The sequence below is a fragment of the Rhincodon typus genome, chromosome 11, assembly GCF_021869965.1.
Source record: "Rhincodon typus isolate 14 chromosome 11, sRhiTyp1.1, whole genome shotgun sequence".
Classification (NCBI taxonomy): domain Eukaryota; kingdom Metazoa; phylum Chordata; class Chondrichthyes; order Orectolobiformes; family Rhincodontidae; genus Rhincodon; species Rhincodon typus.
This window is the reverse complement of record NC_063342.1, coordinates 38,932,959-38,946,413: the sequence shown is the minus strand read 5'-3', so window position 1 is coordinate 38,946,413 and position 13,455 is coordinate 38,932,959. Positions and strand designations below refer to the sequence as shown.

The 13,455-nt window shown below is 41.9% G+C and overlaps 1 protein-coding gene across 3 annotated transcripts in view; it reads left to right on the top strand.

Moving 5' to 3' along the window:
* Positions 1-13,455, top strand: part of gpr161a (G protein-coupled receptor 161a) — a 43,162-nt gene that overhangs the window by 9,093 nt on the left and 20,614 nt on the right. The window contains exons 1-2 of one of the 3 annotated variants that reach the window (XM_020520358.2): positions 1,159-1,928; positions 10,435-10,837. In XM_020520358.2, the coding sequence (XP_020375947.1) occupies positions 1,907-1,928; positions 10,435-10,837 (425 nt within the window). In that variant the 5' untranslated portion in view covers positions 1,159-1,906. Of the gene's footprint in view, positions 1-1,158; positions 2,047-10,434; positions 10,838-13,455 lie in introns of those variants that run through there. The other 2 variants (XM_048602911.1, XM_048602912.1) reach the window with 2 other exon arrangements.

Below are 13,455 nucleotides of genomic sequence, written 5' to 3'. Positions count from 1 at the left end.
TTCAGTGTAGACAGCCTTTCAATTTGAAACGAGTACTCTGCTGCAAGTATATTTTTTAAACTTTATGATAACACAGTCATGGGTTTGTAATAAATCTTAAAATCAAGAAGTTTGAAAGCTAATGTCAGTCATCCAAGTTTATGCAGTAACAAAATAAACTGCAGTGCATTTTTTTAAGCCATTACAGAAATATTTCTTGAACCAAATTGGTTTGCACTAGTGAGAGTGATCTGACTCAAACAGTTAAATTATGTTGCGATTAAACCTATTGTTTGTCCTTTTGTAAAATAAAGAGTAGTATCGTGAAATTCTACTCCCCTTCGAGCAACAATGCAAAGTCTATTTTGTACAGGAGTTAGCCAGCAAGAGAGGTGAGAATTCTTTAATTGGAAAGATGCTGAGATGTTGATAAATCGAGAGACCAACTGGTTCAGTACATTGTGCAGGTAGAACAATGCATTTTAAATTAAAATACCAGCACTTTGCAAATTAATATGGGAGCAGTGCAGATTTTGACAATTTTATTAATTTTATGTAATTGTATTTTGCATTGCTTAAATTTATGATGTCAACTTTTAAAGAAGGCAGTGCTTAGAATTTTTTTAATATTTAACATAATTAATGCAGTTATACCTCTTAAATTATAGGACCCTTGCTTTCTACGTGAGATTTATATTGTCAGTGGGCCAGTTGAAATATTTAGAAATGTTTGTACTTTTTTGTAGTTAAGAAATTGCACTTCAAATGAATGTTTAAATATTAACATGCTTTTAAACAAATTGTACATTTTGACTTTAATAATTACATGTTTGAAATAGTTCTAAAAACCAAATTCATGTTGCCTTTCAAAAAGCAGAAATGCCTTGGTGCTGTCTAAGCCTGAGCACAAAAATCCTTAACACCTTCCAAGTCCCCACAACCACTTCCACACAGAAGCATTTGGGTAGCAGACACTTGGAAACTCCACCAGCTACAAGTTTCCCTCCAAGCGATTCCTCTGCCTACCTTAGAAATATATTGCCTCTCCTTCAGTGTCACTGGGTCGAAATCTTGGAATTCCCACACCTTTAATATTGTTATGGGTCAACCCAAAGCATATGGACTGCACACAAGAAGTCAGCTCAACACTGAAAACGCCCAGGTCCCAATAAACTAAAATCTCATATATTCTCTGCATCCTACTTTAAACCAGCCAATCAATAACTGAAATGGGCCGCTGATTACCTAAAAATGTTGTGGTGAGGATTGAGTGAGATTCGCCTTGATAGGCTGAGGTGGGGAGACCACAATCGAGATATGTAGAAATGTGAATAAAGATCCGCCATAGTAGCATAAATTATGGGGGTTCCCTGTTGTGATTGGTGTGCCTGGGAACATGGGAAGGGGTGTGGAAACTTGCGGGAATGTTTGATCTCACTGGGTGCTGAATGAGTGGCTCTTGTTATTCATGAAGTGGACAGAGCGGTCTCGCAAAACCGAGTGGGGGAAAAAGGAGTTTTTGAAACCTTATATTTAACTGTACCCTGTCTGGAAAATGTAGAAAGATGAACGGGGCGGTTCCATATTTCACAAACTTGTACAAAAAAAACTTTGAAACGTGTATTAAATTGATATTTAAAGAGAAGACAGGACGGCCGATTGCTGTGTCGGGCCGGTTCCCGGGTGGCAGTGGAAAGTTTGCTCGTTGTGTGTTGACTGCGAGCCCCCTCTGTAGTGTTTTGGAGAGGCAGACCACCCACAGCGTGAGCTAGGATAGTCTCTCAACCCGGCGCCATTGCACACCACCGCCGCCGCTGCTGCCTCCGCTTTGTGCAACGCAAGATTTTGGGAGGGGGTGCGGGAGAGCGAACAAGAGGGAGGGGAAAAAAACCTCCGAGAAGACATGAACAAACCTGGAAACATATAAATGAATGGAGTGCGTGCAGAAGGTGAGACCTGACTAATGAAAATTTTACGTAGCGAGGGATGAAGAAGAAAAAGTGAAAGCACTGAAGTTCCTTTGAGTTGAGGAGACAAAGGGAGCTGGTGGGTTGATTCAGTCGCGAGGTATGTGGCTTGGAGACTGAAAAAGGAAACTGCTTTTGTTAACTGTTATTTCTTCAAACTTCTTCGTAAGGAACTTAAATTGCAGAATTTCCGTAGCTGAGCTAAACACAAGGCGATTTATGATCCGGCCTTTGTTTTTACAAAGTGCAGAGGGGAATGAAAGTGAACTCGATGCAGTGGGGAGGGGTCGTTGCTTGTGGAAAGCAAAGCGCTGTTGTCGCCTCGAAGCAATCCGTAGCAAAAAAGAACATGTTTCTTGGTTATTTTAAAGAAAGTGAAGGAGCGGACGGATGGATGTCTGGCCGCCAGAAGGAGGAAGATCCGCAAAGACTCCGTTTTGATTTTGGGGCGGGGTGGGGGTAGGTGGTTGGTATCATCCCGTGAATTCTCCTCGGGCCTTTACCCCAGAAATAGAACACAATGTTACAGTTAAAGAACAAACCTGACTTGGAAAAACTAGCATTGGGATAAATCATGTTCATGTTCATGTCATTCCGTTTGTAAACAAGAACGGCTGCAAAGTACCCTTGTATTGATTTCCCACCCCACCATCAAACAATTCCACCAGTTCCAAATAGACCCCACCACCTGGAACATCTTCCATTCCCACCCCTCTCTCTGCCCTCTCCAAGGACCATTCCCTTCGCCATTTCCCACCGACCACTCCAACCCATGTGGTACCATCCTTGTAACCGTAAAAGATACAACACCTGCCCACACACCACCCACTTCACCTCCATACAGGGCCCTAAGCATTCCTTCCAGGTGAGACAGAGCTTCACCTGCATCTCCTGCAACCTGGTCTACTGTATCCAGTGCTCCTGACATGGTCTTCACTACATAGGTGAGAACAAACGAAGACTAGGTGACCATTTTGCTGAGCATCTTAGTCTGGCCCGTAATGGCCAGCCTAACCGCTCGGTCATCACCTGTTTCAATTCCTCCCCCTTACATGTCCATCCTTGGCATCCTCCCATGTCGCAGTGACTCAGAATGCAAATCTGAAGAACAACACTTTATCTTTCGCCTGGGCACCCTACAGCCTGGAGGACTCCACATTGAGTTTTCTGATTTCAAATAAACTTTCCACCCATCTCCCTTTCCAGCCCCGCCTACTGACCCTGCCTTCCAGCTACCAATCAGATTCATCCCTCCCATCGACCAACCAGATCATACCATTACCAGTGTCCACCCATCACCACCATTCTGCTATGCCCCCCCCCTCTTTATTTGCAGCTTCCCCTACCCCACATCCAGTCCTGAAGAAGGGTAATACCTGAAACGTTGACTTCTCCTTTCCGCCAGATGCTGCCTGGCTTGCTGTGTTCTTCCAGCCTCCTGTTTGTCTACCCATTTATCCTTGCCAGTTTTCTCAAGAAGAAGAAAAGACATCTGATTATTTCTTCCCCATCTTGATTCTCATCTTGGTCCCTGACCTGCTGTGATCCCCCTGTAATGACTCAAATGACCCTTTAACCAAAAAGAGCTCTGATTTCTATCAGCAGTCCCAGAATAATTGTGAGCCATTGTGAATGCTTAAAATCTAATGTAAGGTGTTAGCGACCTGTATATCTTGAAAAGAAAAATCCTTGAATTCGTCTGTATAAGCTCTTAAAATAGTCACAAAAAAGTAAAAGTTGGAATTGAAATAACTCTGACCACATGCATTGATGTCGCATTTTAACATAGTGAAATATCCAGAGGGCTTGACAACAACATGGTCAGAAAGAAAATACCCAGCCAAAGGGAGGAGATATTAGGATAACATCATTAGGGTGTTATTAGGGTGTAGAGTGTCATTAGAATATAACACTGTATGAGGGGATAAAGCAGATGGCTAAAGACTGGCTCAAAACTATTGGATTTAAGGGATTTTAAAGAAGGAAAGAGAGGTAAAGGGGTTTATAGGGAAGAAACACCGGAGTTCAGGCCCAAAGAACTTCAAGGCGCAGTCAGAAATGGTGTTGAAAATATTTGGGAGGGCAGAATAACATGAGTAAGACTTTTTCCAGGATTGTAGGGCTAGTGGAAGTTGCAGAGTTAGAACTGGAAGTGGCCATGATGAATTTGAAACTAATAATGAATTTTAAAATTGAAGTCTTGCTTAAGCAGAAGTCAAGGTAGGTCAGTAAGCACAGAGGGTAATAGATGACTGGGCCTTAGGATATGGGCAGTAGAGTGATAGATGACCTCAAGTTAATGGAGGGTTGGATGTCAACAACTGGCCAGGTGTTTGTTGGAATAGTCAGGTGTGGAAGCGAAAAAAGGCATGAATGAATATTTCAGCAGGAGAGTTAGAACAAAGCTGTAGGATATGGAGGTGGAAAATGAATTTTTAATGATGTGTAGATATGGCTGAAAGCCAATCTTGAGGGCATGTGACACCGAGGCTCTGACCAGATCAGTGTTATCTGAGACTTAGTAGAGGGAGAGTCATACGGCAAAGAAACAGACCCTTTGGCCCAATTCATCCATGCTGACCAGGTTTCCTGAACTGAATTTGTCCCATTTGCCTGCATTTGGCCCATATCCATCAAAACCTTTCCTATTTGGAGAGATATATCAGTGTTTTTTAAATGTTGTAGTTGTAATTGTACTTGCCTCAACCACTTCCTCTGGAACCTTGTTCCATATGTGTATCGCCCTCTGTGTCCCTCAGGTCTCTTTTAAATCTTTCTCCCCAAACATTAAAACCACGTCCTCTTGTTTTGGACTCCGTACCCTGGGGAAAAGACCTTTTACTATTCACCTTATCTATACCCCTCATGGTTTTATTAACCTCTAAGGTCAGCCCTCAGCCTCCTACTCTCCAGGCAAAAAAAGTCCTAGTCTATCCTTATAACTCAAACCCTCCAGTCTCAGTGACACCCTTATAAATTTTTTTTGCACCCTTTCCAGTTTAATAACATCCTTCCTATAGGAGTGTGACCATAATTATATGCAGTACTCCAAATGTGGCCAATTCCTGTACTCAGTGCTCTTACCAATGAAGGCAAGTGTGCTAAATGCCTTCTTCGCCACCATTTAACCTATGATGCCACTTTGAAGGGACTATGCACCTGCACCCCTAGGTTTCTGTCTTCGACAACACTCCCCAGGGCACTACCAGTAACTGTGTAAGTCTTGCTCTGGTTTGTCTTACCAAAGTGCAATGCCATTGCATTTATTTGCATTAAACTTCATCTGCCGTTATCCGACCCACTGGCTCAATTGATCAAGATCACATTGTACTCTTGGATAAATCAGCCTTCTTAAACATGCTGTGATACACCCTGGGGCAGGTGGGGCTTGAACCGGGCCTTTCATGGCCAGAGGTAGGGACATTACTGTTATTCTGGCTTCATTAAATGATTGCCAACTCTGTTTTAAGATGAACAGCATCACAATTGTTAAAGTAGAAAGAGGGAATTTGTACCATCCTTTCTATGCCAGTTCTTAGGGGAGGCCTAGTGGTATTATCACTGAACTGTAAAACAGAGACCCAGGTGATGAAGAGGGGATCCGGGTTTGAATCCCGCCACAGCAGATGGTGGAAATTGAATTCAATAAATATCTGGAATTAAGATTCTAATGATGACCGTGAACCCATTGCCGATTGTCGGAAAAACCCATCTGGTTCACTAATGTCCTTTTAGGGAAGGAAGCTGCCATCTTTACCTGGTCTGGCCTACATGTGACTCCAGACCTACACCAGTGTGGTTGATTCATAACTGCCCTCTGGGCAATTAGGGATGGACAATAAATGCTGGCCTAGTCAGTGACACCTTTATTCCGTGAATGAATTTAAAAAAAATTCTCCCACAAGCTACCCTCAAGTGGCATAAGTCAATATTTGTTTGAGTTGTATTTAAATAATTTTTTTACCAGTGTCTCAACTTAATGTTCTGCACTTATGTATTCCTAAATCTAAAGTCATAGAGTTGTACAGCACAGAAGCAGACCCTTTGGACAACTCATCCATGCCAACCAGATATCCTAAATTAACTTAGTCCCATTTGCTAGCATTTGGCCCATATCCCTCAAAATGCTTCCTATTCATTTACCCATTCAGATGCCTTTTAAATGTTCTAATTGTACCAACCTCCTCCACTTCCTCTGGAAGCTCATTCCATATGCGCACCACCCTCTGTGGGAAGAAATTGCCCCTTAGGTCCCTTTTAAATCATTCCCCTCTCACCTTAAATGTTTGCCCTCTAGTTTTGGACTCTCCTACTCTTGGAAAAAAGACCGTGGCTATTCATACTGTCCATGCCCCTCATTATTTTACAAACCTCTGTAAGGTCACACTTCAATCTCCAACGCTCCAGAGAAAATAGCCACATCCTATTCAGCCTTTCCCTATAGCTCACACCCTCCAAACCCGGCAAAATCCTTGTGAATTTTTTCTGCACCCTTTCAAGTTTAACAACATCTTCCCTATAGCAGGGAGACCAGAACTGAATGCAGGATTCCAAAAGTGGCCTAACCGATGTCATGTACGGCTGCAACATGACCCAAGGATTTATCCATCTTTGTGTTTTAAGATATCCAGCACCACCACCTCTGTAATATGGACACTTCTTAAGATATCACAGTTTATTTCTTCAAATTCTCTAGCTTTCATATCCTTCTCCACTGTAAATATTGACGCGAAATACTTGTTTAGTATCTCATCCATTTCCTGTGGTTCCACACATAGATGACCTTGTCGATCTTTAAGGGACCCTAATCTCTCCCCAGTTACTCACGTGCCCTTAATGTATTTGTAAAGTCTCTTTGGATTCTCTTTAACGCTATTTGCCAAAGCTATCTCATGTCCCTTTTCTGCCCTCCTGATTTCCCTCTTGAGCATACTCCTATTGCACTTGTACTCCTCAAGGGATTCGCTCAATCTCAGCTGTCTGTATCTACCATCTGCCTCTGTCTATTTTGTGACCATAGCCTTAATATTTCCAGTCATCCAGCATTCCCAATTCCTAATAAAAACTGAAAGAACTGCGGATGCTGTAAATCAGGAACAAAATCAAATTTGCTGGAAAAGCTCGGTAGGTCTGGCAGCATCTGTGAAGGAAAAAAAAGTTAACGTTTCGGGTCTGGTGACCCTTCCTCTTCTGAGGACCCGAAACGTTAACTCTGTTTTTTCCTTCACAGATGCTGCCAGACCTGCTGAGCTTTTCCAGCAAATTTGTTTTTATTCCCAATACCTACTAGCCTTGCCCTTCACACTAATGGGAACATACTGCCTCTGGACTCTCATCTAACTTTAGAAGGCCTCTCCCTTTTCAAGTGTATTATTTTCTAAAATATGTAAGCCATGAACTAAACTTCTGCAACAAAATGCAGATGAGAAATAGAGGTGGCCATGAATTGATTTATAGGAACACAGAGAATACTAGACTTGTGTGGGAGCAGGAAGAGAAGCCATTGTAGGTGATTTTGTGATCTCTGCTGAATAGACATGAATGCAGCCAAGTGAATACAGTTCCAGCTGAATAATAGTTCTATTGAAGGAGTATGATGTGATTGATGCTGTTAAAGTTTGCAGACATTGAGAAGGACAATAAAGCACAAGTTTACTTCTGTCCCAAGCACATTGAATGTCAAGGTGACTAACAAGCCTTTATTGAAGTCACAGTGATATAAATATTGCTTAATAGTGTTCAAAATCCACTGAAGATTTAATATCCTGGGGCTTTTCAGATACTGAAATTAGTGCCTTTTAAAGACGACAACACTGACCATCATCATCTGACCCACATTGGCTGGGTCATTTTCATGAAGCCAACATGAATTAGATAAGATATAGCCTTAGTTGAAATTAACCTGTTTCCTGAACGCAGTAAAACCAGTCAATTTCCACCATGGGAGGCATGTAAAGGCCTCATTACTACCTAATTTGGACCATCAGGAGAATCTTCACATGTTAAGAGATGAGAATTACCATTGTCAAGTCTCGCCACAATAAATCCACCAGACTGAATGTACAAAGTAGCTGCTATTTCAGACAGCTTTGTGGCAGAAATCGAGGCTGCAGAAGTGAAACAGCCAGGAGAAGGCCCTTTAGACTTTTTTATTAAGAGAACACCAGGAAACCAAGAAATGAAAAGGTTACTACAATATTCTTTACAATAGAAACCAACTAAGCTACTGTGATTTCAGGTTTCTCAAGGACACCTATAAGACTCTGAAATTTATAATCCTTTATCTTCCTTTTTGTACTGGACATCATCCCCTTTTAACTTTGTGGCTGAGAGAGAAATTCCCCAAAAGCTGTATGCTTGACCTCACAACTCTACTTGCTAATCCCAAGAAAAAAAATAATGTAAACTTGCTGTTTAATCAAGAAAACCCTGTGATCAGCACTTCTGCTGCTACAGTAAAAAAAATAGTTAACTACATTTTAGTTGGAGAAAGATATAGTTTTGGGTTAAAGAAAGGTTTTGAACTTTGTTGCAGCAGTGAAGGTTGAAAAAAGGGGAGGCAGTTCAGCCCTCCTCATAACAGTTTACTTATTTTTGAGAGCGTGGTCATAACAATCTGAAAGTGAGTGAGACAGTACCTGAAGAGACAGAAATGTTAGCAATGTCAAATAACATGGGACCAGGAGGAGAAATTGAGTGGTTGGCAATTTCATGGGAATAGCATCAAAGCAGGAGGTGGGTCTTGTGCACGAGGTAAGTTTGTAGAGGGCACGGTCACCGTTGCTGATACTATCTTTTTTAATTCAAGATTTATTAATTAATTTAGAGTTCTCAATTGTCATGGCTGCATTTGAACTCCTGTTTCTGAGTCAATAGCCCAGTAACACTACCACTGTACACTTAGAATTAAAAAATAGTGCGTGGTTATAACAGACGAGCAGAACCCAGTCATGCATTCTGTAGTCCAGTGAAATCTAGTGATGGCTGACTAACCCATTAGTCCACTATATCTATTCCGATCTGAATCCCATTGATCTTAAGGGAAGTGAATATCAAAAGATGAGTGGGTTGAGAGAGAGTAATGGTGGAGGTGATGGTGTGGTTCAGCAAATCAGTAGCTGCGGAAATATTACAATGAATTGTTGAGTAAATATTTCGTTTGAAATACTTAGTTTAGGCAGCACGGTGTTACTCAGTGGTTAGTACTGCTGCTTCACAGTACCAAAGATCTGGGTTCAATTCCAGCCTCAGGTGACTGTGTGGAGTTTGCATGTTTTCCCTGTGTCTGCATGGGTTTCCTGCCACAATCCAAAGATGTGCAGGTTAGGTGGATTGGCCAGGCTAAATTGCCCGTAGTGTCCAGGGTGTGTAGGTCAGGTGGGAAATGCATGTTTACAGGGAGAGGGGAGCTTCTGTGCTCAGATTTGTTAGGATTTGGAATGGGATGCCTAGGAGAGTGGTGGAGGCAGTTTCCGTAGGAGGTTTCAGAAGAGAGCTGGATATATATTTGAAAATGATGAATTTTGAGGGCTATGGATATACAGCTGGAGAATGGCGTTAGCTGGGTATCTCTTTCAGGAGCTGATACAGACACAGTGGGTTGAATCGCTGCCTTCTGTACTGTAAAAATTCTATGATTCTGTGGATTGGGGAATTTTATTTGTAGTGACAGATATAGTAAGAAGTAGGGTTGGAACTCAATCACTGTTCCATCACTGTCCTTGCACCAAAAACCTGGAACTTCCTTTCAAACAGAACTGTGGGTTACCCAGACCAAAAGGATTGCAGGGTTCAAGAACGTGGCTAATCATCACATTCTCGAGGGAAATTTGGGATGAACAATTAATAGTGGCCTTATCAGCGACATACTTACTGTGAAAGAAAAATAAAAAGTGAAATCTTCTGAGAGACAGAAGGCTCTGACTCAGCGCTCCAGTACAATGGACAGATAGCAGCCCCACTGCTAAAACAGATAGTGAAATGGTTATGGTCCAGGCTTCACATGCCTCATTAAGGGGACCGGTGAGATGAGAATCTGTTGCTTTTCCAGTTCCAGGAGGCTGTCTCTTGGGTGCTGCCGATAAGGGGGAGGAGCTAGTCCAATGCTTGCAACCTCTTGGCACTGTCCAGATATTTTCTAATCAAACTGTTTAGACATTGAGATGTGTCTGGAGCATGTGGGACTTGACCCCAGGTCTTCTGGGCTAGAGGTATGGGTGTTACCACTGTGCTACAAGAGCCCTTTAGCCTTCTTGCCCTAAGTGGGTCCTTAATTAACCCTAATTAGCTATTTGTGAGTACCAATTTCAAAATTTGCTCTAGCCCTTGTTTTGAAAGCCACCTCTGCAGGGCTTGGAAAGTTCTTTTTCCTATATTTCTGTAGGATGATAGTATTGTGATTATTTTTGATTTCAACAGATAATGTTACCTCAGTGTATCAGTATTTTACGTGTTCTGTATAATTAATTATCTCTTATTTCTGCTTCAGCATTCAAGCATGCCATCGCCTCACTGTTCCACAGTTTCACAATGAACTATAATACCAGTGCCAACAGGAGTGTGGGACACAGCACTTCACAGGAAGATGGTGGAGTCATAATTGCAGAATCAATTGCCATCATTGTCATTGCTGTGTTAATCTGTCTGGGAAACCTGGTGATTGTCATAACTCTTTACAAGAAATCTTACCTCTTGACGCCAAGCAATAAGTTTGTCTTCAGTCTGACACTTTCCAATTTTCTGTTATCTATTCTGGTGCTTCCTTTTGTTATTGCAAGCTCCATCAAGCGAGAATGGATCTTTGGGGTGGTTTGGTGCAACTTCACAGCCCTGCTGTACATGCTTATCAGCTCAGCCAGTATGATGACCCTTGGAGTCATTGCAATAGATCGGTAAGACTTGTTTCATTGTGTCTTTTATATTGGAGAAACAAAAGATTTAATTGAGTAATGTAATAGAAGCAAGTTTGTTATAAATGAATAATATATGCCTTTCTTGTTGAAAAGCTTCTAGGTATTTGTACAAATAATGTGTGTATTTTATTTATACCCTGAACCACGTATGGAATGCCACATTTTCATTACTTCTTTTACTGTTCCTTGTTTTGGTATTGCCAAATTTTACTGACATTGTGTTCAGATATGGATTGTAGTATTGGTTGGATTATCATTTGCAGTAATTCAAAAGTATTAAAATATCAAGGGGATTGAACTGAGTGAGGAAAAATTCTCAACATATCAGCCACAGTTCAGGCTAACCATTAGATGGCAGCAATTTACTAGGAATAACAAGAAAAGGGAGGAAAAAAAATTGGAGAAATCTCAAATGGGACAAAATAATTTACATTCAAAGGGCTGCTATTCTTTGGAACTCTGAGCCAAGGAGCTTGTGATTCTCGTGTTTAAGCATATTCAGGATAAGACGTTGATCACAATTTTTTTTTTGAATGCTAAAGGAATCAAATATGATGGTGTGGGAAAATCGAGTTGATGTTGAAGATCAGCATCTTAGAGGGTGACTGAGTAGATGTGAAGGGCTGAATAGCCTCCTACCCATTTTTTGACTTCCCAGTGATCTAATTGTAAAAAAACACGTTGAATGTTGAACAATATCTTGAGATGCTCCAAAACTTTAAGGAAAAATGGACTGAGTGTTGAAATTCTGATCAACATGATGAAAAAATAAATACCCTTCTTAAAATTTAAGTTTGCAAAGATTTAGGAAGGAAATTGCAGAGTATGGATTGTGGACAGATGAAAGCATTACCTGTGGAGATGAAATGCTACCTTCACATTGAGAATAACCTCCATCATGTTGTGTGGCACTGTCCCATTCAGCACGATGATAGACTTCGAACAGATCTAGCAACTCAAAACTGGGCATCCATGACAGGCTATGGGCCATCAATAGTACCAGAATTGTACTCCAACACAATCTGCAACCTCTCTCAACCATTACCATCAAGTCAAGGGATTAACCTTGGTTCAATGGAGAGTGCAGGAGGGCATTCCAGGAGGTAGCAAGTGAGAGAGAGAGCTAAGCAATCCCACAATCAACGGATCAGAGCTAAGCGCTGTAGTCCTGCTACAACTAGTCGTGAATGGTGGTGGACAATTAGACAACTCGCTGGAGGACGAGGCTCCACAAATGTCCCCATCTTTAATGATGGAAGAGACCAGCACAACAGTGCAAAAGATAAGGCTGAAGCATTTGTAGCAATCTTCAGCCAGAAGTGCTGAGTGGATGATCCATCTTGGCCTACTCCAGTGGTCCCCAATATTATAGATACCAGTCTTCAGCCAATTTGACTCACTCCATGTGATATCAAGAAACAGTTGGAGACACTGGATACTATTAAGGCTGTGAGCCCTGCCAACATTCTGGCAATAGTACTGAAGACTTGTGTTCCAGAACTTGCTGCTGTACTAGCCAAGCTGCTCCAGTACAGTTATAACAGTGGCATCTACCTGACAATATGGAAATTTCCTGTACATGAAAAACAGGACAAATCCAGCCTGGCCAATTATTGCCCCATCAGTCTACTCTTGATCATCAGCAAAGTGAAGGAAGGTATCATCTGCCATTAAGCAGCACCTACTCATCAATAATCTACTCAGTGACGCCCAGTTTGGGTTCTGCCAGGGCCACTCACCACCTGACTTCATTACAACCTTGGTTCAAACATGGACAAAAGAGCTGAATTCCAGAGGTCAGGTGAGACTGACCGCCCTTAACATCAAGGCTGCATTTGATCAAATGTGGCTTCAGTGAGCCCTGGCAAAACTGGAATTGATGAGTATCCAGAGGTAGACTTTCCATTAGTTTGAGTCATACCTGGAACCTAAGAAAATAGTCATGGTTGTTGGAGGACAATCATTTCAGCTCCAGGATACTTCAACAGGAGATCCTCAGGGTAGTGTCCTAGACCCAACCCCATCTTCAGCTGCTTCATCGGTGACCTTCCATCCATCATAAGGTCAGAAGTGGGGGATGTTCACTGATGATTGCACAATGTTCAACACCATTCACTACTCTTCAGATATTGAAGCAGTCCATGTTCAATCAAATATGGACAATATCCAGACTTGGGCTGACAAGTGGCAAGTAATATTTGGGCAAGATAAATGCCAGGCTATGAGCATCACCAAAAAGAGTCAATCTATCCACCACCCTTCGACACTCAATGGTGTTACCATTTCTGAATCCCCCACTGTCAACATCCTAGGGATTACCATTGTCCAGAAAATCAACTGAACTTGCCACATAAACACAGTGGCTACAAGAGCAGGTCAGAGGCTAGGGATAAGCAATAATTCACCTTCTGACTCTCCAAAGCCTGTTCTTCATCTACAAGTCACAAGTCGGGAGTGTGATGGAATACTCCCCACTTGTCTGGGTGGGTGCAGCTCCAACAACACTCAAGAAACTTGACACCATCCAGGACAAAGCCTGCTGGATTGGCCCCACATCCACTACCGTACAGCTAATGGTAAGATCCTGGGGAGTGTTG